This window comes from Lepidochelys olivacea (genome assembly GCF_965140295.1).
Source record: "Lepidochelys olivacea isolate rLepOli2 genome assembly, chromosome: 1".
Classification (NCBI taxonomy): Eukaryota; Metazoa; Chordata; order Testudines; family Cheloniidae; genus Lepidochelys; species Lepidochelys olivacea.
In genome coordinates this window covers 353927255-353952370 of record NC_140411.1, presented here as the reverse complement: position 1 = coordinate 353952370, position 25116 = coordinate 353927255, and the positions used below count along the sequence as shown (strand labels likewise).

The 25116-nt window shown below is 61.6% G+C and overlaps 1 protein-coding gene across 2 annotated transcripts in view; it reads right to left on the bottom strand.

Moving 5' to 3' along the window:
- Positions 1-4012: 4012 nt before the first annotated feature.
- MAPK8IP2 (mitogen-activated protein kinase 8 interacting protein 2) overlaps positions 4013-25116 on the bottom strand; it is a 66462-nt gene continuing 45358 nt past the window's right edge. For both annotated transcript variants that reach the window (XM_084612685.1, XM_084612686.1), the window contains 6 exons: positions 24881-25053; positions 15645-15754; positions 7590-7709; positions 6536-6606; positions 5332-5430; positions 4013-4525 (listed from right to left, as the gene is read on the bottom strand). In XM_084612685.1, coding sequence (XP_084468811.1) covers positions 4453-4525; positions 5332-5430; positions 6536-6606; positions 7590-7709; positions 15645-15754; positions 24881-25053 — 646 coding nt within the window. In that variant the 3' untranslated portion in view covers positions 4013-4452. The remainder of the gene's footprint in view (positions 4526-5331; positions 5431-6535; positions 6607-7589; positions 7710-15644; positions 15755-24880; positions 25054-25116) is intronic.

Sequence of the window (25116 nt, the reverse complement as noted above, 5' to 3'; positions counted from 1 at the left end):
AATGTAGTGGGGGGGCAGGGCCTCGGGGAAGGGGTGACGCAGGGGGCAGGGCTACAGGGAAGGGGTGGGGCTAGACCGTTGACAACCCTCGCCGTGGGCCCCCTCAGGGAGTCCCCTGGCTCTGGACCCCCGGGGCCTCCACTCCCAGAGGGAATAATGCAACCCTGATCTCTAGACTGGAGTGACTCTCGGGCAGCATAAAACAGGAAGGTTTATTGAGCATCTGAACCGAGCCTAGGAAACTCTCTGGGCCCTTGGCCCTAGCAACCCTCAGTCAGTACATCTAGGTCTCTCCTGCATCCAGGTGGGCTCTGGCTGCTCTCTCACCCCAGTCCAGCCACTCCCTCTTTCCAGCCAATCATCCTAGATCATCTCCCCCAACAGCTTCTCCCCTGTCCTTTGTCTTCGGTCCCAGGCAAACAGGTTGTCTGGGCCTCCTCTCTTCCATCCTTTGTTCCCCACTGGCTGGAACCGGCTGGTCAGGTCACCGGGGTCCTCTCCCCTCAGCCCTTTGTCCTCCCACTGGCCAGAACCGGCTGAGGGCCAAGCTGGGGTGGGCCTCTCGGTCACCAGGTCACCGGTCGCTAGGGTTCCCCATCTCCAGGCACTTGTCTGGGATCCCAGCTGCTAAGCGAGGTCATGCCTGGTCTCCTGCAACAACAAATTTCCTCTCCCACCCCCTTGTTACACACACAGCAAACGGGGAAACTGAGCCCCACACAATGTTCATGCCAAGCACTCGGAAAATCCCCCACTTCGTCCCACTGTCAAGCCCCATTTGCTGTGCCATGTTGGGCTTTGCTCAGTGGCAGCTGGGAACTGGTCTAGGGAGACCGGTGCGGCATGTGGGGTGCGAGTCAGGAAGGCCGTGGGGCAGCAGGCCTGCATGGCATAAGGTTTGGGCTCTATGCCTGCTGCTGAGGGGCCCCCACCGTCAGACCAGGGGTGCGTGGGCATCCTGGTGCAGGCCCTGCAGAGGGGAACAGCCCAAGGGGCCAAGCCAGGGACGTCTGTAACCCTGCATGTGTGGTGGGCTGCCTGTGAGGGGGGTCCAGGGGGAGACCCTGCTAGCTACACCCCTGCCCCGACCCGGACAGGCTGGGCTAGGCGGGGCCTGAGCAGGCGGCCCCTTGCCAATGGGCCAGTTACCCACCCGCTAGCTGCCATCCCTTTAGGCTGTGCCTGCTGGGCCCTCCTACAGCTCAGCGGGCCGGGCTGCTCCGGGGCGTGGAGTGATGCTGGAGACCCAGCAGCGTGCCCGGCCAGCTGCCAGGCCCACCCCACGGAGCTGTGCGCTGAGAGGGCTGCAGCTTGCGCCCCCCACCCCCGTGGGCGGTGGCGAGGGGGATGGCGAAGGTGGGGCCCGGCTCTGGCTGCACGCGGACGGATGCCTGGCATAGCTGGGGCCCCGCTGTGACAGGAACCCAAAGGCCCAGCTCAGCGTGGGCCTGATCCCCAGCACCAAAGCCTGGTGTCCCTGGCCTCAGGGCAGCCTCAGCCTGGAACCTGGGCCCTGACTGCATCCGGCAGCTGCTCTTCGTAGCGTTCGCAAAAAGAACAGGAGGACGTGTGGCACCATGGAGACTAACCCATTTATTTGAGCATCAGCTTTCGTGAGCTACAGCTCACTTCATCAGATGCATTCAGCCGTAGCTCACGAAAGCTGATGCTCAAATAAATGGGTTAGTCTCCATGGTGCCACACGTCCTCCTGTTCTTTTTGCGGACACAGACTAACACGGCGGCTCCTCTGAAACCTTCGTATCGTTGTTAAACAGCAGCTACCTCCCGCCCCAGAGGTGGCTGCATTTCAGGGTTGGCCGGTGTGAACTAGAGGGAGGAGCCTAGTCTGCCTGCGCGTGTTACACCCCTTCAGAGGGCCTGAGACAGGACCCCTGGCTGTGCCCCCTCCCCCCGGCGCCCCCGAACGGCTGAGCACACGCAGCCCTCCGCGGCCCGGCATGGGGTGCCCCGCTGGGCTGCACAGCCCGGCTCTGGGGCGGCTGACAGACGGGCCCAGCCCTCGGGGTCGCACAAGCATATCTTTATTTCTCGAAAGACCCGCCAGGCGGCGGCCGTGAGGGGGAGAATCGTGACCCGGGGTTTTGTACAATCACAGACGCTCCGGAGGCCCGGGGGGCTCGCGTCATGGGGCCGGCGTGCGCAGGGCAGCGGGGGGCTATGGGCGCGAAGCGAGCACTGGGCGGAGAGACACGCGGGCTGGCAAGCGACAGGCACAGCAGCGGGGCAGGGAGAGCCGGGCAGAGTTGCTGGGCGCGCGCCCAGAGGGGCCTGACGGCAGCTGCAGGAGCTCAGCTCACAGGCCCTATCGCCCCAGCCGCCCCGGGGCTCCAGCCAGAGCTGGCTTCGTAGCCACGGGCTCGTGACGTGGGCTCTTGGGGTGTCCGATGTAACCGCCCGAGCTGCTCCGGTGGTGGTGCAGGATGGGGGGCCACGAACCAGCCCCCCCGCTCCCTGGTGGCCCCGGCACAGGTGCAAAGCCCCTCCTGCACCCCCGCCCCCAGGCTGCCCCGGAGAGCTCAGACCGGCCCCATCCCCTGGCCGGGCCTGCCCCTGGGCCAGCCCCACGTGGCTACGGCGGGTGCCCTGACAGAGACACATTCCCGGGCAGGGGGCACTGGCTGGGGGGCCAGGCAGGGCACGGCCCTGAGCACGGCAGAGGCCAAGTGGCCCGGGGTCAGCGCCGCACCTTGGGGGGCGGGGGACACAGGTTGCCAGGTGCAGGTGGTGGTGGGGAGGACTTAGCCCAGGGGTTCACATCACTGGGGGGGTCATGGGGGATGAGCCGGCCCAGGGGCCTTTGGGGGGGCTGGGGGGGGGGATGAGTTGGCACGGGGTCATTGGGGGGGATAAGCTGGCCCAGGGGCCGTTGTGGGGGGTTGTGGGGGATGAGACAGCCGGGGGGAGCAGTGGGGGGGTGAAGCCTGATGTAAAGGCTGGAGGGGCCCAGACCAGGCTCACCTCCGCGCCGGCACCCCTCCCCCACTCCAGGCGTGGCCTCAGGCCCCTTCCCGTGACCTCGGACCCTCAGTGCAGGGTCTGAACAATGAGCCCCCCCCCCCCCGAGTCAGGTGCCGGCCACGGCCAGAGGGGTGGCCACGGCCACGGAGCGGGCCAGGCAGGGCCCAGACAAGGGGGCTGGAACAGGTTGTAGAGTGGGGGGGCAGAAAGCCACTGAACCACCAGCCCCATGCCCCTCCCCCCACTCTGCACTTCCCCAACCCCCTGCCAACTCCCCACTCCCTGCGTCCTCCCTCTGCCCCTGCCGGCCCCTCCCCCACTCCCTGTGCTCTCTCCCTCGCCGGCCCCACCCTCACTCCCTGCGTCCCCCCTCTGCTCCCGTCAGCCCCTCCCCCACTCCCTGAGCTTTCCCCCTTCCCCGCCGGCCCCTCCCCCACTCCCTGAGCTCTCCCCCTTTCCCTGCCGGCCCCTCCCCCACTCCCTGTGTCCTCCCTCTGCCCCTGCCGGCCCCTCCCCCACTCCCTGTGCTCTCTCCCTCGCCGGCCCCACCCTCACTCCCTGCGTCCCCCCTCTGCTCCCGTCAGCCCCTCCCCCACTCCCTGAGCTTTCCCCCTTCCCCGCCGGCCCCTCCCCCACTCCCTGAGCTCTCCCCCTTTCCCTGCCAGCCCCTCCCCCACTCCCTGCGTCCTCCCTCTGCCCCCGCCGGCCCCCCGCGTCCTCCCTCTGCCCCCGCCGGCCCCTCCCCCACTCCCTGAGCTCTCCCCCTTTCCCTGCCAGCCCCTCCCCCACTCCCTGCGTCCTCCCTCTGCCCCCGCCGGCCCCTCCCCCACTCCCTGAGCTCTCCCCCTTTCCCTGCCAGCCCCTCCCCCACTCCCTGCGTCCTCCCTCTGCCCCCGCCGGCCCCCCGCGTCCTCCCTCTGCCCCCGCCGGCCCCTCCCCCACTCCCTGAGCTCTCCCCCTTTCCCTGCCAGCCCCTCCCCCACTCCCTGCGTCCTCCCTCTGCCCCCGCCGGCCCCTCCCCCACTCCCTGTGCTCTCTCCCTCCCCCGCCAGCCCCTCCCCGGGGAGCCTGCTGCAGGGGGCAGCTGCCCGGCCCAGCCCTTGTGCCCTCCATGCCTTAGCGTGGGTCACTGAGGCAGGTGCCCCTGCGGCGCAGTCTATCCTCAGGCCCCCTGGGCTCCGCTCCCATCAGCCACGGGGGAAGGGGCCGGCCAGGGCTGGGTGCCCCCCGCCAAAGCCTGCCCCGCCTGGGATGGGCCTGCCCTCCAGCCCGAGCTCAGGGAGGAGCAGCCGGCTCTCCGGGCCCCCAGGGAGAAGCAGTGAGGATGGGCAGCGAGTCTGTGCGGGGGGTGGGGGCCGCAGCGTGTGCGGAAGGAGGGTCCAAGCCGGCTGGTTGTGGGGTCAGACAGAGTCTCTGGCCATCTGTGGGGCTAGACGGGGGGCGGAAGCAGGAGCTGCAGTGACTCGCGCCCTTACTCCAGGTAAATGTCCTCTGTGGGGCAGGCGTACTCCAGGTGCTCCTGGTAATATTCCTGAAACGCCCGGCTGCAAGGCAAGGGACACGGTGAGCGGGGGGCAGACAGCACGTGAGCCACGGGCCGGGGCAAACCCCATGGGGGAGGGAGCCACGCCGCACGCCAGCCACGGGTTGGGGCAAACCCCGTGCGGGAGGGGGGCCACGCCGCAGGCCAGCCACGGGTCGGGGCAAACCCCGTGGGTGGGGGGCCCATGCCGCAGGCCAGCCACGGGTTGGGGCAAACCCCGTGGGTGGGGGGCCCACGCCGCAGGCCAGCCACGGGTCGGGGCAAACCCCGTGGGGGAGGGAGCCACGCCGCAGGCCAGCCACGGGTCGGGGCAAACCCCGTGGGGGAGGGGGGCCACGCCGCAGGCCAGCCACGGGTTGGGGCAAACCCCGTGGGTGGGGGGCCCACGCCGCAGGCCAGCCACGGGCCGGGGCAAACCCCGTGGGGGAGGGAGCCACGCCGCAGGCCAGCCACGGGTCGGGGCAAACCCCGTGGGTGGGGGGCCCACGCCGCAGGCCAGCCACGGGCCGGGGCAAACCCCGTGGGGGAGGGAGCCACGCCGCACGCCAGCCACGGGTCGGGGCAAACCCCGTGGGGGAGAGGGGCCACGCCACACGCCAGCCACGGGCCGGGGCAAACCCCGTGGGGGAGGGGGGCCACGCCGCAGGCCAGCCATGGGCCGGGGCAAACCCCGTGGGGGAGGGGGCCACACTGCAAGGGCCGGGGCAAACCCTGGGACCCCATAACTCCAGCTCCCAGGTTCCCCCTGCTCCCTCTGTAGCTCAGCTCCCAGCCCCCCCTTCCCGCAGGCCCCCTACCCCAGCTCACCCGACACACTCGGCGACATGCCGCATGGACTCCTGGGAGACGAAGACGTGGCAGGCGAAGCGGCTGAGCACGGGATGTTTGGTGATGAACCCGAAGTAACTGCAGCACAAAGGGAGCATCAGAGCAGAGCCCCAGAGAGGCACCAGGGCCGGCCTGCTTGCTGTGCGGTGATCAGACCCCAGGAGCCCAGGGCTGCCCCACGGGGCTGTAGGGAAGTCAGCAGAGGGGCTGGAGAAGACCCATGATCCCCAAAGCCCCCCTCGCACCCCAGCTTTGCACAACAGCAGACAAGATTCAGGAGCCGAAGCAACTGCAGTAAACTATTGCCATGGTTCAGGGATGGGACCCCCCCGCATCTCAGCACATCGGGGAGAGGGGCTCCGGGGGGCACAGGCTGGGGGGGCAGAGGCGGGGAGGGCTCTGGGGGGCACAGGCTGGGCGGGGGCAGAGGCGGGGGGCGGCTCCGGGGGGCACAGGCTGGGCGGGGGTAGAAGTGGGGAGGGGCTCCGGGGGGCACAGGCTGGGGGGGGCAGAGGCGGGGGGGGGCTCCAGGGGGCACAGGCTGGGCGGGGGGGGGCTCCGGGGTCAGAGGCTGGGCGGGGTCGGAGGCATGGGAGGCTCCCGGGGGCACAGGCTGGGCGGGGGCAGAGGCAGGGGGCTCCAGGGTGCACAGGCTGGGCGGGGGCAGAGGCGGGGGGGTTCCAGGGGGCACAGGCTGGGCGCGGGCAGAGGCGGTGGGTGGCTCCGGAGGGCACAGGCTGGGTGGTGGGGGGCTCCAGGGTCAGAGGCTGGGCAGGGCCAGAGGTGTGGGAGGCTCCCGGGGGCACAGGCTGGGTGGGGGCAGAGGCAGGGGGGCTCCAGGGTGCACAGGCTGGGCGGGGGCAGAGGTGGGGGGGCTCCGGGGGGCACAGGCTGGGCGCGGGCAGAGGCGGTGGGTGGCTCCGGAGGGCACAGGCTGGGCGGGGGCAGAGGCGGGGGGGCTCCGGGGTCACAGGCTGGGCAGGGGCAGAGGCGGGGGGGCTCCCGGGGTCACAGGCTGGGTGGGGGCAGAGGCGGGGGGGCTCCGTGGGGCACAGGCTGGGCAGGGCAGGGTAGGATGAGTGTGTTGGGCTGGAGGCCATCTCCAGAGCCCTGACCCTGGGTAACCAGCTGCTGCACTGTGCTGCTGGTTTGCCCCATTCCCTGCCGGGCGGGGGCCTCTCACCAGCTGTTCCTGGGGTGGCAGCCGCAGAAGGAGATGTTCTTCATCTGGAAGAAGTGGCTGCATCGCTCCATCTGAAAAGGAAGCAGCAGTCAGAGACGATCTGAGCCCTGCCGCCCCCTCTAGTGAGAGGGCGCCCCGTCCTTCTGTCTGTCAGACCCCCACGCCCTCGTCAGAGCGTCTCTTTCCCCGTTGTACCAGCTTTAGCCTTATTCGGTGTGTGTCTAACTCTCCCGCTTTCACCTCCTGTCTGACACATGACCCCCTCTGGCCCCCCACTCTCTCCGCCTCGGGCCGGGCCCCGTCTCTCCACTCGGACCGGGCCCTTTCAAAGCCTTCTTCTGTCAGACATGGGGACAAGGGTTTGGCCTGTGTCACTGTCACTCCAGTTCCTGCCCCTGGCCTGGCTCCAGCTAGCCAAATTTCCTGTTGCTGCAACTCGGTCTGATCCTTGTGCACTTCCTGCATGAGGCCGTGGGCACCCCTTGCCACGCTTCAGACCATTTCTCCAGTTTGTCCAGATCCGTTTGAATTTTAATCCTATCCCTCAAAGCACTTGCAACCCCTCCCAGCTTGGTATCATCCACAAACTTTATAAGTGTACTCTCTATGTCATTATCTAACTCATTGATGAAGATATTGAACAGAACCAGACCCAGAACCGATCCCTGCGGGACCCCACTCGTTCTGTCCTTCCAGCCTGACTGTGAACCACTGATGACTACCCTCTGGGAATGGTTTTCAACCCTTTATGCACCCACCTTAGAGTAGCTCTATCTCGGTTGCATTTCCCTAGTTTGTGTATGAGAAGGTCATTTGAGACCATATGAAAAGCCTTACCAAAGTCAAATTATACCACTTCTACCGCTTCCCCCCTCTCGACAAGGCTTGTTACCCTGTCAAAGAAAGCTATCAGGTTGGTTTTACAGGATTTGTTCTTGACAAATCCATGCTGACTGTTACTTATCACCTCATTATCTTCTAGGTGTTTGCAGCCAATCATCCAGCCAACGGCCGCTGCCCCCGCCCCATCCCAGAGCTCCCCACCCACCCTCACCTCGTCGTCCCGGCTGTACTCATTCACGGTCAGGATCAGCTTGATGCCCTGCAGCATTATCTCCAGGTCACAAGTGGCCGGTGGGCGCAAATGCACCGTCAGCTTCCTGGTGGTGGCGATCTGGAAATGCCCAGGGAGAGTGTAAGCGGGAGGAAGGGGCCAGGCTGGAGCAATGGAAACAGGCTGCTAGTCAGGAATAGCCGAGATGGCCGCACGCACTGGACCCACCTTCTGCAGGCATGCTTCCCACCGTCCAGTGCCCCCGGCAGCCAGGCCAGACAGGAGTTGCCAGAAGCTCCCCCGCAGCTAGCACTCCTGCCCCACTCCCTGCAGTGCCGCTCGAGTCAGAAACTTATTCTGATCCCCTGGGTAACTGTCACAGAGTGTGGGGTAGTCTGGGGCCTGCACCCCTCTTCCTGAGATTCACTCTCAGCCAGCCAGTAAAAGGGAAGGCTTATTGGACAATAGGAACACAGTCTAAAACAGAGCTTGTGGGTACAACCAGGACCCCTCAGTCAAGTCCTTCTGGGGGGCAGGGAGCTTAGACCCCAGCCCTGGGGTTCCCTGCATTCCACCACCCAGCCCAAAACTGAAACCAAAACCCCACCAGCAGGCTCCCTCCTGCAGCCTTTGTCCAGTTTCCCGGGCAGAAGTGTTACCTCCCCCTCCCCGTCCTGGCTCAGGTGACAGGCTCTCAGGTCTCCCATCCCCAGGGCACATTCCCAGGTCAACACTTCCCCCTCCCTGCTGAGTCACATCTCTCCCCCCTTCGAGACTGAACTGAGCGGGGTCACTGAGACCAGTGACCTGGGGAAGTTCGGGGCCCCCTCTCCGGGACAGCGCATCCACTATCAGGTTGGCACTTCCCTTCACGTGGACCACGTCCATGTTGTAATCCTGCAGGAGCAGGCTCCACCTAAGGAGTTTGGCGTTGGCTCCTTTCATCTGGTGCAGCCAGGTCAGGGGAGAGTGGTCGGTGTAGACGGTGAAGTGTCGCCCGAAGAGATAGGGCTCTAGTTTCTTGAGGGCCCACACCAGGGCCAGGCACTCCTTCTCGATGGCCGCATAGTGTTGCTCCCGGGATAGCAACTTCTTGCTCAGGTACACGATGGGGTGTCTCTCCCCCTTTTCATCCTCCTGCATTAACACCACCCCCAGTCCCGTGTCGGAGGCGTCGGTGAACACCGCAAAGGGCTTCTGAAAGTCTGGAAAGTTTGCCAGAACTGGGCCACTGACCAGAGCCTCCTTCAGCGCCTGGAAAGCCTCCTGGCACTGCTCGGTCCAGACCACCTTGTCTGGCTTCCCCTTCTTGCATAGCTCAGTGATGGGGGTGGCTATGGCGCTAAAGCGGGGCAAAAACCTTCGATAGTATCCTGCCATCCCAATAAAGGCTTGGACCTGCTTTTTGGTGTGGGGAGCGGGCCAGTCTCTGATCACCTCCACCTTGGCTGGTTCCGGCTTTAGGCGGCCGCTCCCCACCCGATGGCCCAGGTAAGATACTTCCGCCATTCCCACCTTGCACTTCTCCGCTTTTACAGTCAGCCCAGCCCCCTGGAGTCAGTCCAGCACTTGTCTAACCTGGGACACCTGGTCCTCCCAGGTCTGGCTAAAGACACAGATGTCATCAATATATGCCACGGCAAAACTCTCCATCCCCCTCAGGAGCTGGTCCACCAGGCGCTGGAAGGTGGCCGGCGCTCCCTTGAGGCCGAAAGGCAGGGTCAGGAACTCAGAGGGGTGATAAAGGCTGATTTCAGCCAGGCATCTGCATCCAGCGGCACTTGCCAGTAGCCCTTTGTAAGGTCCATGGTGGTGAGGTACCGAGCTCCTCCCAGCTTGTCTAGGAGCTCGTCCGGCCTGGGCATGGGGTAGGCATCAGATACAGTGATGGCATTGAGCTTCCGATAGTCCACACAGAACCGGACCGACCCGTCCCTTTTGGGGACCAGCACCACCGGCGAGGCCCAAGGGCTGGCCGATGGCTGGATCACCCCCAAAGCCAGCATGTCCCGGACCTCTCTTTCCAGGTCCTGAGCAGTTTTCCCTGTGACTCGGAAGGGGGAGCATCTTATCGGCGGGTGCGAACCTGTCTGCACCCAGTGGACAGTCAGATTAGTGCGTCCAGGCTGGTTGGAAAACAGCTGTCGGTACGGATGCAGCACCTCCCTGACCTCAGCTTGCTGGGCAGGGGTTAGCTGATCCGAGAGGGGAACTGTTTCCAGGGGGGAACCAGCTCTGGTCCCAGGGAATAGATCTACTAAAGGGTTGTCTCCCTGCTCCTCCCAATGTCCACACATGGCCAACACCACATTCTCCCTGGCATAATATGGCTTCATCATATTCACATGGCACACCCGGCGGTGGTGCGCCCGGTTCGACAGCTCCACCACATAGTTTACCTCGTTTAGCTGCTTGACGACCTTGAAAGGGCCCTCCCAGGCGGCCTGTAGTTTGTTCTTTCTCACAGGGAGGAGAACCATCACCTGATCCCCGGTGGCGTAGGCACGGGCCCGTGCCGTGCGGTCATACCAGACCTTCTGCTTCCTCTGGGCTCTGGCCAGATTCTCCCTGGCCAGGCCCATGAGTTCAGCCAGTCTCTCTCGGAAGATCAGGACATACTCCACCACTGACTCTCCATCGGGAGTGGCCTTCCCCTCCCACTCGTCTCTCATCAGGTCCACGGGGCCCCTCACCCTCCTTCCATATAACAGTTCGAAAGGCGAAAATCCGGTAGACTCCTGGGGCACCTCCCTATACGCGAACAGCAGGTGAGGTAAGTACTTGTCCCAATCCTGCGGGTGCTGGTCCATAAAGGTTTTCAGCATCATCTTTAGTGTCCCATTGAACCTCTCCACCAGCCCGTTGGACTGGGGGTGATAAGCTGAGGCCCAGTCGTGCCGGACCCCACATTTCTCCCACAAGCACCGGAGCAGGGCCGACATGAAGTTGGAGCCTTGGTCTGTCAAGACTTCCTTGGGGAACCCCACTCGGCTGAAAATGGTCAGGAGCGCATCGGCCACGGTGTCTGCTTCAATGGAAGCTAAGGGCACTGCCTCGGGGTAGCGGGTGGCAAAATCTACCACCCCCAGAATGTATTTCTTCCCCGACCGGGTCGTCTTGCTGAGAGGCCCCACGATGTCCATGGCCACCTTCTGGAAAGGCTCCTCTATGATGGGCAAAGGTCTCAAAGCCGCTTTCCCCTTGTCCCGGGCCTTCCCCACCCTCTGACAGGGGTCACAGGATCGGCAATACTGCCGGACCGTGGTAAAGACCCCGGGCCAGTAAAAGTTCTGTAGCAACCTCTGCCGGGTGCGCCGGATTCCCTGGTGCCCTGCGAGGGGGATGTCATGGGCCAGGTACAGGAGCCTGCGGCGATACTTCTGGGGGACCACCAGCTGCCTCCTGACCCCACAGGACTCTACTTCCCTTGTGGGAGCCCATTCTCGGTACAGGAACCCCTTCTCCCACAGGAACCTCTCCTGGCAGCCTCTCCTCATGGTCCGTACCACACCAAGGTCGGCCAGGTCCCTGAGCTTCCGCAAGGAGGGATCTTTCCTCAACTCGGCCTGGAACTCAGCGGCTGGGGAAGGGATGGGGACCGGTTCCCCCTCAGTGACCAGGTCTGAGGCCTCAGCCTCTCTGAGCCGTGCCCCTCGGCGCTCCCTCCCCACCAGGGTAGGGTCCTGTGCCTCCGGTGTGGTACCCTCCCCGAGGTCAGGGCACAGTGCCCCTCGCCGGCTCTAGCTACGGGTCACAACCAGGGCGGTCTGGGGCTTGCTTGGCCAGTCCTCTGGGTTCCCCCCATCAAAACCTCAGTGGGCAAATGGTGGTGCACCCCCACATCCTTGGGGCCCTCCTTGGCCCCCCATTTCAGGTGTACCCTTGCCATGGGCACCTTAAATGGGGTCCCGCCCACCCCTGTCAGGGTCAGGTAGGTGTTGGGCACCACCCGATCTGGGGCCACCACCTCGGGCCAGGCCAGCGTCACCTCCGCGCCCGTATCCCAGTATCCATTGACCTTCCTCCCATCCACCTCCAGGGGAACAAGGCACTGTCTCCGGAGGGACAGCCCCGCGCCCACCCTGTAAACAGAGCACCCTGAGTCCAGAGCCTCCAGCCCTCTGGCGGAGCTGGCCTGGGGTACTCTTCCCTCCTGAGCAGGTGGTAAGCTGGCAGCCCCCCTTGCCTGGGTCGTCTGCCCCTCATCCAGCTGGGTCCCTACCCAGTTAACCCTGGGTAGGTTGGGTCTGCTCAGTCTGTCCCTGAGCCTGGGGCACTGGGACCGTACGTGGCCTCTCTGGCCACAGTGATAGCAGCTCAGGTCACGTTGGTCCCCTCGAGCGGGTCGGAGGGGCCCGACGCCAGGCGTTCCCCTTGGGAGGGGGTTCTCCCTATTTCCCCGCTGGGAGGCCCCCTGGTGACTCTCTCTCTGCATCGGGGGGGGCCTGTTCTTTTGGGACTCCTCCCTGCTACCCCCTGACCGACTGTTCACAAACTCGTCGGCCAGCTGCCCTGCGTGCTGGGGGTTCTCGAGCTTTTTGTCCACCAGCCACAGCCTCAGGTCGGAAGGGCACTGATCATACAGTTGCTCCAGTACGATTAGGTCAAGCAGGTCCTCTTTAGCTCGGGCCCCAGCTGTCCACTTGCGGGCATACCCCTGCATCCGGTTGACCAGTTGTAGGTAGGTGACCTCAGGCGTTTTACGCTGACTCCGGAACCTTCTCCGGTACATCTCGGGGGTCAGCCCAAACTCACGGAGCAGGGCCTGTTTGAACAGTTCGTAGTCCCCTGCCTCCGCCCCTGTCATTCGGCTGTACATCTCCACGGCTTTGGGGTCCAGTAAGGGGGTGAGGAACTGGAGCCTGTCCGCAGGGTCAACCCTGTGCATCTTTCAGGCATTCTCAAAGGCCGTCAGGAAGCTATCTATGTCCCCCCTCCTTCCGCTGGGCCAGGAAGCACTTATCAAAGCTCCCTGCAGTCTTGGGTCCCCCCTCACTCACCGCAGCCGGGGCCCCACTGCTCCTCAGCCTGGCCAGCTCCAGTTCATGCTGTCTCTGCTTCTCTTCATGCTGGCATTGTTTCTCCTTCTCCTCCTGCTCATGCTGATGTTGCTTCTCCTCATGCTGATGCTGCTTTTCATGATCCTCCAGCTCTCTCATAGAATCATAGAATATCAGGGTTGGAAGGGACCCCAGAAGGTCATCTAGTCCAACCCCCTGCTCGAAGCAGGACCAATTCCCAGTTAAATCATTTTCATCTCCCTCTCCCATTCCAGCCGCCTCCGCTCCAGGGATGGGGAGCTCCGCCGGGAGGATCCCCTGCTGGCTGCCGGGGTCAGAGTGCCCTCGGTATTCGCTGGGCTTCCCCCAACCCCTCCCCTAGGTACAGTCTGACCCCTCGGCAGCAGTCTGACCCCTCCCAGCCCGGTCAGGCCCCAGGGCCCACGCTGCGTCCGACAGGCGGCTTCCCTCTGGGACAGGGATCGGGTCATCCAAGTGATCCTTCTCCTCCAACTGGGCAATCAGCTGTTCCTTGGTGGACCTCCCAAGGCGCAGCCCCCTCTGCCTGCACAGCTCCACCAGGTCACTCTTTAGGCGTTTAGCGTACATCTCCCTGCTGGCCACTCGCAGGCCGGGCAGCTTCCCACGGTTTCCAGGGAGAACCCCTCGTGTGCCAGTCCTTCTTGAGGTCACCACCTCTTTGCCAGGGTCGAGCTGCAGACTCCTCCGCCCCTGGGACCGCTCGCTGCAATCCCCCGGGGGACCCTGTTACTGCAACAGTCCTTCTCTCTGGTCACACACTCCCAGGGGTTAACCGCCCCCCGAAACCGTCTCTCTCTGAATCTTCAGCACGCCTGGTCCCTGTCAATCCCCCTTCGTTTTACTGCTCCCCAGTCACTTACTGCAGGAAGTGCCGTTCACGGGGTGCAGTAGATCCCACCTCTGCCACCAGTTGTCATGGAGTGTGGGGGAGTCCAGGCCCTGCACCCCTCTTCCTGGGATCCACTGAGACTCTCAGCCAGCCAGTAAAACAGAAGGTTCATTGGACAACAGGAACACAGTCCAAAACAGAGCTTGTGGGTACACCCAGGACCCCTCAGTCAAGTCCTTCTGGGGGAGCAGGGAGCTGAGACCCCAGTCCTGGGGTTCCCTGTGTTCCTCCACCCAGCCCCAAACTGAAACTAAACCCCCCCCCCCCCCAGCAGGCTCCCTCCTGCAGCCTTTGTCCAGTTTCCCAGGCAGAGGTGTTATCTCCCCCTCCCCTTCCTGGCTCAGGTGACAGGCTCTCAGGTCTCCCATCCCCAGTGAAACTCCCCTGCCACATTCCCAGGTCAACACTCTCCCCTCCCTGCTGCGTCACAGTAACACCGACCAGAGACCCTCACCCCGTGCTTCCTGCATCCAGCCCAACCCTTCTGGCCGAGTGTCTCTGAGACAGACCCACCCGATCTCCGAGTGAGGGAGCAGCCATCAGTGGTTAATTGCCCTCACTGGTAAAAGCGGGCCCCTATTTCCAGGTGAATGGGCCTCGCTCCAAGCTGCCAGCCACTGGATTTGTTGCGTCTTTACTAGACTCAAGAGCTGTCAGCTAGCAAAACCCTTCTCCCAAGGGAGATACTCGTAAACAGACTGGGACCAAGTCACCCCTTCACCTTCTTTGTTGAGCTAACCAGAGGGAGCCCCTGTTGGTTCTCCCTCTAAGGCGGGTTTCTCACCCTTTAGTCATTCTCCTGGCTCTTCTCTGGACCCTCTCCAGTTTCTCCACACCCTTTCGATGAGTGGACATGAGAACTGGGCCCCGCCTGCCCGGGGACTGTCTGACTTGTGGGGGTCGGACCTCTGCGCGACTCACTCCTCTGCCGCTGGTAGGGCTGGGGACTGCGCTGCCTTTCTTAGTGACCCACCACCCTGGGAGCTCGCACAGGGCTGCTGGAACGAGGGTGCTGGGCTGCGGCAGGCTTGGAGTAATAATAGCAACCAGATGCCTGGCTTCCTTCACCCACAGGGCCCGTGGCTTTGTTCAATGGCTTTCGGCTCCCACGGGTGACCAGACGACCCGATGTTAGGGGCTTTGTCTTCAGTAGGGAACTATTTCCCTCCCCCATCCTGATGTTTCACATTTTCTGTCTAGTCACCCTACAGCGCCCCAGAGCTCACGTTCAGCTGGTTTCCACCACGACCTGTAGCCCCTGGCAGAGTCACTGCTTTGCAAAGTACAGTGCTCCCACAGCCAGGGCTCCTGCCCCATTCCCTACAGTGCCCCTGGCTGGGACTGGGGTAGCTGGGAGCGCCCCCCACATCCAGTGCTCCTGCCCCATTCCCTACAGTGCCCCTGGCTGGGACTGGGGTAGCTGGGAGCACCCCCCACAGCCAGGGCTCCTGCTCCATTCCCTACAGTGCCCCTGGCTGGGACTGGGGTAGCCGGGAGCGCCCCCCACATCCAGTGCTCCTGCCCCATTCCCTACAGTGCCCCTGGCTGGGACTGGGGTAGCCGGGAGCGCCCCCCACAGCCAGGGCTCCTGCCCCATTCCCTACAGTGCCCCTGGCTGGGACTGGGGTAGCCGGGAGTGCCCCCACAGCCAGGACTCCTGCCCCATTCCCTACAGTGCCCCTGGCTGGGACTGGGGTAGCCGGGAGCGCCCCCCACAGCCAGGGCTCCTGCCCCATTCCCTACAGTGCCCCTGGCTGGGACTGGGGTAGCCGGGAGCGCCCCCCACAGCCAGGGCTCCTGCCCCATTCCCTATAGTGCCCCCGGCTGGCAGAGGCTGGGACTGGGGTAGCCGGGAGCGCCCCCACAGCCAGGACTCCTGCCCCATTCCCTACAGTGCCCCTGGCTGGGACTGGGGTAGCCGGGAGCGCCCCCACAGCCAGGACTCCTGCTCCGTTCTTCACAGCACCCCCTGCTGGGAGAGGCTGAGACTGGGGTGGCTAGGAGACCCCTCCCCACAAGCCCAGAGCTCCTGGGTTATAACAGCAATTCCCTGGGAAGTACAAAGTCCCTTGATTCCAGCGACCCACGTTGCTTGGCCCGCCCCCTGCAGAGCTGTTGCCTCACCTTCTGCATGGCTGCACACAGGATGCCATTCCCCTGGTGGTGTGGGACCTCCACAGAGCCCAGAAACTGCACGTTGAACCTCTCCACCCAGCCAGGGTTCCTCTTCAGACCTGAAAACAGAGTCATGCAAGCCCTGGAGAAAACCATCAGCACCAAAGGGTTGGGGGGTGGGGGTGGGGTTTGAGGCCTTATCCCAGCCAGCAGCGCCCCGCTGAGTGGGGGGGAGCCAGAGGCATTGGACGCACTCAGCCGGAGGCAGGGTTGCAGGATACCTGCGGATGGGCTGGGCACTGGGGAGCGCTGGAGTCCCGGCTGGCAGAAGCATACACATCAGAGACAGGAAGAGCCCACTGGGTACGTTCTCTAGTGCCCTGCCCTAGGGACCCCCACTTCCTCCCAGTGCCATTCAGTGCCAAGGCACTTCAGCCCCCTCCTCCTAGATACCCCTCGCGCCACCCGAGACACCTCGTCCCTCCCTGGGGGGTCGCGCCCCCCTGTGCAACCTGCAGACAGCTATCATCTCCCTGAGACACAGGGGTGCCTAAAGGCCTGTAGCCCGCGGGGCCCTGCGGTGGCTACACCCAATGCGGCGGCCGTCGCTGTCCCCTCCCACAGCAGACACGACCTCAGAGAGAGGGAACCAGCGAGGGAGCACAGATCAGCCCCCCGCCAGCCGGCCCGCCCAGCCTCTACGCGCTGCGCCCACTTTCTCAGACTCTCACTGGCAAGAAGCCGCCCAGAGCAGAGCGGGGCCCAGGTGCCATCCAACCCTATGGGCAGGGACTGTCCCCGCCCAGCTCCCCCACAGGAGGCCTCTGCAAAAGCTGCCCCATAACAGCAGTGCCCTTTCCCTCCGCTGCCGCCCCAGCAAACGCCTGACCACAGTGCTGCCCCTCAGACACTCTCAGCCAGGCCTGCTCCTGGCTTCCTCCTCCCTCTGAGGACATGGGCTGACTCCTGGGTTGTTCCTGCCCAGGGCTCTGACCTCTCGCAGCCCCGCTGGGTTCCCAGCTTCTCCTGGTTTAGAATCGTAGGACTGGAAGGGACCTCGAGAGGTCAAGTAGTCCAGTCCCCTGCACTCCTGGCAGGACTATTATCTGGCCCAACCCTGACAGGTGTTTGTCTAACCTGCTCTTAAAAATCTCCACAACCTCCCTGGGCAATTTTTCCCAGGGCTTAACCACCCTGACGCTGGGAAGCTTTTCCTAATGTCCAACCTAAACCTCCCTTGCTGAAATTTAAGCCCATTGCTTCTTGTCCTGTCCTCAGAGGTTAAGGAGAACAATTTTTCTCCCTCCTCCTTGTAACCACCTTTTATTTACTTGATTTAGTATCATCTGTACGTGTCAGCAACAGGCTAGTGAAGATGCTAAACAAGCCTGGACCTAACAGAGACCCCACAAGGCTCTGCTCCCAGCTTCCCTATCGTCTGTTCTCCACGGGCTACTCCCTGCTGGAGCCCCGGCTCTGCATCCCGCGTGCCCGGGTGGGAGGGCAGGGCTCCTGTACTTGGTCTGGTGCGATAACGGGGCAAAAACGTACCCCAACTATGAGCTCAGATGCAGAGGGAGGGCAAGTTTATAATGTGGCATATTAAGCAGTGACAACAAATGTCGGTGGGGAAAGGGGCAGAAAAGAGAGTGACTGAATTAGCCCAAGGGAAATGGGCTCCTGGCAGAACTCCCGGGCCGGGTTAAGATCCTGCCTGCTGCAAGAGAAGTGTGGGACTGGAAATCCGGGCACTGAAATTGGTGTGCTGGAAATTCGATCTAACTGGAGCACACAACAACAAGGGGCTATTCCGCCTTCACCGGCTTCTGGGGTCCTTAGAGATGGGAGGGAGGGGGAAAATGACCAGGGGGGAGCTGCTGGGTTCCATGATGCTGGATGACTGACAGACGAGTACAGGAAGCAGCAAACTTCCCAATCATGGCTGCACCTCCCACCATCTCCTGGGACCCCAGACTTCCCTCATCCTGATCCTTACAGGAGGCCTGATCAGAATGGGCTGGAGGGTGGGACCCAGATGACATCACCATTGTCACTGGCTCCAGCCTAATCCTGGACACTGCTTGGGACATGAGACGTCATCTCCCCCGTTCCCACAAAGCATGTCCTGTTCCTTCCTGCCTCGGTTCTCCTCTTTCCTCTCCCGCTCCTGTTCCTCCCCCGCCTTGGTTCCCCTCTTTCCTCTCCCGCTCCTGTTCCTCCCCCGCCTCGGTTCCCCTCTTTCCTCTCCCGCTCCTGTTCCTCCCCCGCCTTGGTTCCCCTCTTTCCTCTCCCGCTCCTGTTCCTCCCCCGCCTTGGTTCCCCTCTTTCCTCTCCCGCTCCTGTTCCTCCCCCGCCTTGGTTCCCCTCTTTCCTCTCCCGCTCCTGTTCCTTCCTCCCCTCGGTTCCCCTCTTTCCTCTCCCGCTCCTGTTCCTTCCCGCCTCAGTTCTCCTCTTTCCTCTCCCGCTCCTGTTCCTCCCCCGCCTCGGTTCCCCTCTTTCCTCTCCCGCTCCTGTTCCTCCCTCGCCTCGGTTCCCCTCTTTCCTCTCCCGCTCCTCTTCCTCCCCCGCCTCGGTTCCCCTCTTTCTTCTCCCGTTCCTGTTCCTCCCCCACCTCGGTTCTCCTCTTTCCTCTCCCACTCCTGTTTCTCCCCCGCCTCGGTTCTCCTCTTTCCTCTCCCGCTCCTGTTCCTCTCCCGTTCCTGTTCCTCCCCCGCCTCGGTTCTCCTCTTTCCTCTCCCGCTCCTGTTCCTCCCCCGCCGTGGTTCTCCTCTTTCCTCTCCCGCTCCTCTTCCTCCCCCGCCTCAGTTCCCCTCTTTCCTCTCCCATTCCTGTTCCTCCCCGCCTCGGTTCCCCTCTTTCCTCTCCCGCTCCTGTTCCTCCCCCGCCGTGGTTCCCCTCTTTCCTCTCCCACTCCTGTTCCTCCCATGCCTCGGTTCCCCTCTTTCCTCTCCCACTCCTGTTCCTCCCCCGCTCCTCTTCCTCCCCTGCCTCGGTTCCCCTCTTTCCTCTCCCACTCCTGTTCCTCCCCCGCCGTGGTTCCCCTCTTTCCTCTCCCGCTCCTGTTCCTCTCCCGCTCCTGTTCCTCCCATGCCTCGGTTCCCCTCTTTCCTCTCCCACTCCTGTTCCTCCCCCGCTCCTCTTCCTCCCCTGCCTCGGTTCCCCTCTTTCCTTTCCCGCTCCTGTTCTTTCTCTGCCTCAGTTCCCCTCTTTCCTCTCTCGCTCCTCTTTCTCCCCCGCCTCGGTTCCCCTCTTTCCTCTCCTGCTCCTGTTCCTCTCCCGCTCCTGTCCCTTCTGTCTAACGGGAGTTTGGCTTAGCCAGCCAAGACTGTGTAGTTTGGAACACTGCTGTGAACCTGTGGTCAGAAAGAGTCTGCTAAAAGCAGTGCCTTCAACCAGTGGTAAGTGTACCCCTGGGGCTATGTAGAGATCTTCCAGGGGGTACGTCAGCTCATCTAGATATTTGCCTGGTTTTACAACTGACTACATAAAAAGCACTAGCGAACTCAGTACAAACTAAAATTTCATACAGACCATGACTTGTTTATATGGCTCTATATACGATACCCTGAAATTTAAGTACAATATTTATATTCCAATTGATTTGTTTTATAATTATATGGTGAAAAGGAGAAAGTCAGCCGTTGTTCAGTACTAGTGGGCCATGACACGTCTGTATTTTTAGGTCTGATTTTGTCAGCAAGTCGTTTTTAAGAGAGTTGAAACTTGGGGTACGCAAGACAAATCAGCCTCCTGAAAGGGGAACAGATGTCCGGAAAAGTTGAGAGCCACTGCCCTAAACTACCTGATGCTGGTACAAGTGGCCGGTCTCAGAGTGGCTAATCAGACTGGGTGCTGGGCCTGTATTTTTCCAGCCATGAGGTTGCAAGGGCGAGTCAGCACCAGCGGCAGAAGCCGCGTCTGCTCTCTTTGCTGTTCTTTCCTCTCCCCTCTTGTGCTGGTCTTGTCTTGGCTTCTGGGAGCCGATATTGGATTTTAACAACATCAGCAGCAATGCCAGCTCCACTGACTCCTCTTTTCCCCAAAACGGAACACAGACCATGGTTAGCACCAGCTAAGAGACTGTCAGACAAAGGGCTTTTCCTTCTAAAGGCTCTGCGAAGCTAAAGGGAAAGGGAACCCGGGGTGCTGTTGAAATGAAAGTCTTACTCAATACTTACATTTCAAATGCTTTAACTGTGTTTCCTTCTCTTCTGTATCTTTACTAAAGGGATCAAAGGAGTTGTCGGGGTCTGTTTGCCATGTACTAAGAGGTGGAGGTCTCCGTGTACCCAGCCACAGACCTCATTTAAAACTCTTTAATGCTGGATAGTTCAGGGTCATGTTAACACCTTTGACTCGTTGGCCCCTTTATTCCATCTAACTCAGTGGTTTGCAACCTCCCACAGGTCCATGGACCACAGCTTGGAAACCATCGATCTGGGCCTCTACGGGTTCTGGGGATCGATAGCCACACTTCCAAGAACAATACAGAACGGTTACTCCCGTATCCTGTGGCTGTTCTTCGCGATGTGTTGCAAGTCTCCATTCCGTATTAGGTGTGTGCACGCCCAGTGCACCGAAGCTGGAGGCTGTTCCCACAGCGGTCCCTGTTGGGCTGGTACATGTACCCAGTGTCTGACCGTGCTCCCAGTGGAGGGTATAAAGGGCACCAGTGCTGCCTGGGCCAAGCAGGGACTATGGAGATCAACTTGGTGCAGTCCTGCTTGAGCCTGAGAATCACCTTAGGAATTAAAGGCATGGGAGGGAATGCACAGAGTAGACTGTCCTTCCTCGGGAGCAGCAGCCAGTCCAGGACGGAGCCCCGACTGTAACCTGCCCTGCAGCAGCACTGATCGCACTTCCTGCTCTGCTTTATGGTGCACAGATCTACTGCAGGTGCCCACCAAGTGTGAAACGGCAACCTGAGCACTTTGGTTTTCAGACCCCAGTCATGGCCCATCCTGAAGGACCTGCCAAGCTGGCTTGTCAGGCTGCTCTGTATTCCTAGAGGTGCGGCCCTTTGAGCAGGACTGCGTTCCTGGTGCAGAACTTCGAAAGGTTCGCTGCTTCCTGTCGCCCATGGCGTTGCCCTGTCTGTTCAAATAAAACATGGCTGTGGGGTTGTCCATGTGGACGTGCAAAGGACTGCCTTTGATGTGTAGCAGAAAGACCTGGCCTGCCTGCTATACTGTGCAAAGCTTGAGAACATTCATGGGTAGGGATAGCTCCGGATCTGACTAAGTCCTTGAGTTCAGAGATCTCGTAAGTGTGTTCCTCAGCCTAAGGATGATGTCGATGTGGCTAGGCTCATGGAGGGAAGGGGACGTGAGAAGGAAATTCCCCTGCACAAGTTGGACAGGTTCACTCACCAATCCAAGGAAGCTAGAACCCTTGCAGGGATGAGAACTAGCACGTCCAGCTGATGGTAGAGAGACTTCAGTCACTCCTGCACGCGCCTCAGGTGACGACTGCCATAACGAGTCACGTATGCACAAGCCGCCATGTGCCCAAGGAGTCTCAGACAATTTCTTACAGGAGTCTGAGGGTGAGGCTGGAGAGGGGCGCACAGGTCCAGAGTCACTTGGAACCTGGCCTGCGGCATGCAGGCTGTTGTCGAATTGAGAACTGCCTTGATAAACTCTGTCCTTTGCAGAGTGCAGGACTGGGGTGTCAAATGGGGACTGGATTTGTCTGTTGTCTTCCACCTGCTATCTGGAGCAGCCTTGGATCCACCAGCTGTCCAGACACAGGAACACTTGAACACTGATCTTCCAGAGGTCATCAGTCGCCACTGCCATGCATTGGGGGCTCACAACAGGCCAAAGTGGGGACTGTAAAGTGGAAGTGAGCATGTACAAGCCATGAACCTGGGGAAACGTCTTTGGCTCAGGTGGACAGCCACATGAAATCAGCGTCTCTCATGCTGAGAGCAGCATGCCAAGCAACAAGATCTACGGAAAGGATACACGGAACCAGGGAAACCAGGCAAAACATCATCTTCTTGATGAATCTATTCAAGTTTCATAGATTGAGGATAAGCCTCAGGTCCCCTGGACTTGGCTTGGAGGGAATAGCAAGAGTAAAACTGCTTTCACCAATGTTGTGCCGGTACCTCCTCTATGACTCCTAACCCGAGTAGAGTCTGTTCTCTTGTTTGAGAACAGCCTGATGAGATTGGCCACTGAAAAGCCCGGAGAGAAACTACAGCGTGTAGCCCAGTCCCACAGTTCTTAGCACCCACCAGTCTGCTGTAATGGCCCTCCAAGCACTGAGGAAGTGAGATGGCCTTTCTCCAAAGGGAGCAGTGGGACAAGGAATAGCCCCATGAATGGATATGCCGGCCTCAGCTGAAGAGTCAAAGAGCATGCTTTGAACTAGAGAGTTGCTGAGATGAAGCAGAGATGGCATGTCCTCTGGTGTCGCCGGTACCCCCCAGCCTAGTTGCACAGCCCTGCACGTTGAGGCTGGCTCCCTGATACAGTACAGCTGGGGTCGGTCTCAACGGTACCCAGGACTGCACCGTGGTCGACAAATCCAACACAGTAGAGTCTCTAGCCCTCAGCATCTGGGAGCACCAAGCCAGAATTCGTGCCCTAACCTCAGCACCCAAACGGCTCTGCCAGGTATCAGCCGAGGCAGAACAATGTTCCTTAGTGGCCGAGGAGGTTTTCTTAGCCCTCTATTCCAGAGGCTGCTCTGCAACTCTTCTACCTCTTGCTCATGGGCCCCCGAGAGGGAGAATGTCGTCTTCTCGAGCTCTGCTTGACAAGGAGAGTCCAACAAGTCAGGACGGGCACTTCTGAGCTGCTGCGCTGCACTGATGGCCCTGGATCCAAGCGGGACGTAAAGCACACTCCATCCAAAAGTCTCTGAGCCTCACCTCCCTTGACTTCTGAGTTCTGGTCTTGAAGCCCCTGCAGCTGTGGCTCTTGTCTCTGAGACGACTCTCCCCAAACGTTTTAAATAGCAGGGTCACTGTTGGGCATAGCTACTGTACAGACAGCAGGGCTTGTAACCGGGAGACTAACGCATTGCTAAGTCCAGGTCCCCGATACCTGACACCCAGAGCAAACCAGTACAAGGAGAACAGAAGTGAAAAAACCCAGCTAGGACAAAACCTGAGTCCTAGTAACTGTCTAAGAATGATTTCTAAACGATTTTCAGTGGGAAATAATCCCCTTCAGAGCAAGACAGCCGTGTGCTCCTGCACATGGGATACTCCGACTACCAGCCCCAGGCAGTGAGAAGGAACCAAAGGGGTCGGGGCAGCTCTGCCCTTTATGGCCTCGGCTGGGAGCAGACAGAAGCAGCTGTAGGACAAATCTCTGTCTTCGGCACACTGGGCGCACACACACCTTACGTGCAATGGACATGTGCAGTCACTGGAAGAAAACCTGGGGTTCCCCGACCCCACGGCCAGGCCAGGGGGTCTGGCTCACTCTGCTCCTGCAGCGGATGGCCCCAGGCGTGTCTGTCCTGTGCTGCTTTCCCCATGCCCTAGCACCAAGGATCCTGCGCTGTCCAACTGCAGCTCCCTGGAGCTCTCACCCCTTTGCTGCCCCCCGCCCCAGCCTGCCAGCCCGGCTACGAGCCACAGCCTCCCAGCGCCCCCTTACGCTGGCCCTCGCCTGGCCTCCTCGCCCCCCTGGCCCGTCTCCCTGCTCCCAGCACTGGGTGCAGACACTTCAGTCCATCCAGGCTCTTCTGCAGCGTCAGGGTCAGAGCGACTCCACTCGCTGCTTCACTGCGCCCGCAGGCAGGACTGGCCCCCTCACCGGAATGGAGGAAAAACTCCTCTCTCTTCCCTGCCAGCTTGAAAGCCTCCTACCGGGCCCTGCCTGCCAGGGACCAGGATTCCTCCTGCTTGAGTGGAGACTGTCAGAGCCAGGCTGGCTCTCAGCACAGGAGTCGTGCAGCTCCTGAGGCTCCCCCCCGCCCCGCCCCCACACACAGGTGCCGGGCACTGGAAGTTCCCTGTGCCACCCCCATCTCTACTCCTCTCACCAGGGCCCTGAACCTGCTGCACGTGGGCTCATTCACAGGAGCTTCCCAGCATGCGTTGGGGAACCCACACCGGCTGTCTGAAGCATCATTTGCCCGGGCACAGCATCTGGTTCCTGTGAGGGCACCACAGACCGCTTGGGCCAGGTTCCTCCCTACGATGCTCCTGTCTCACTGGTGACTCCTGTCAGCGCTCACTTCCCCGGAGCTCTCCGCTCAGACATCCCCTCTCCTGGCAAGGGCAGTGGGTGCTGCAGGGATCAGCACCTCTTCCCCACTGCCTCTCCTTCTATGCCTTCCTCTCCTACCACCGTCCCGCGAGCTCAGGTACTTGTGCAGACAGAACCACCTGCTGGAGTCAGCCAGGTGCCCTTTGCCTCTGGCAGAGAACCCAGCAGCTGGCCAGGCTCCCAGAGCACCTAACAGATATGGATCCTTGGTGGTCTCCACTCAGAGACGGGCCCACTGTGCACTGGGCAGCCTGGACCATCAACAACCAACCTCCATCACCCAATTGCTGCACCATTGCAGGCCTTCCTGTGCAACTGTCTGCTCCCCCGAGAGCTGCCCCCCATGTGCTCGCCTGCCCCCTCTACAGACTCTGAATGTTCGGGACATTCCATGTGGATTCACGCCCTCCTCTGCTCGTAAGGACGTAAGAACGGCCCTAGTGGGTCAGACCAAAGGTCCATCCAGCCCAGTGTCCTGTCTTCTGACAGTGGCCAGGGCCAGGTGCTCCACAGGGAGTGAACAGAACAGGGAATCAGCAACTGATCCATCCCTGTGGCCCATTCCCAGCTTCTGCTGCACTCAGTCTGCAGCTGCCGAGCGACCCCAGGGGCCCGTGGGTTTGCTCTCGCTCTGTTCCTTGCTGCCACTCAGAGCGCCAGAGCCCAGGACGGGCTCTTGGTGGGGATAGGGGGTGAGTGGTGGATTCCTGGTGCGTTCTCAGTGATTACACACGATGATCTAGCGGCACTTGGGCGGCAGGATGGGGTCAGTGCTCACCCATCTGGGTGGGTGTGTCTGTGAGGGGGTGTTTGTGTGGGGTGGGTCTCCCTGGCAGCCCTCCCCATCTGCAGCAGAGCACTCTGGGTCACTGCCTGAAACTGTGGCCGAGCCTTACCCTGACGGCAGTGCCATGAGCTGGCTATTGCTGTCCCTGCAGGGCCCACGGCAGCACCAAGGCCGGCAGGCGCTCCGGGCTCCCGCGCCACAGGGAGGGAGGGAGGGGAGATGCCTACCTATGACCTCCTTAGCTTGGCTCACCACCCCGTGGGCATAGAACGCCGGGAAGACGCCTCTCTCTCCAGTCCGCATGTTGCAGCCTCGGTACCAGTAATCCTCCTCCTCCAGCTCCACCAGGATCGGGTCGTCCACATCCAGCTCGAGCTCGTCCTCGTGGCGAGGGATAAACCTGCAAGAGGAGGCGGCGGCACCGGGATGGGGGGAAGGGGCGTTGGGTGGGGGAGGAGGGCAG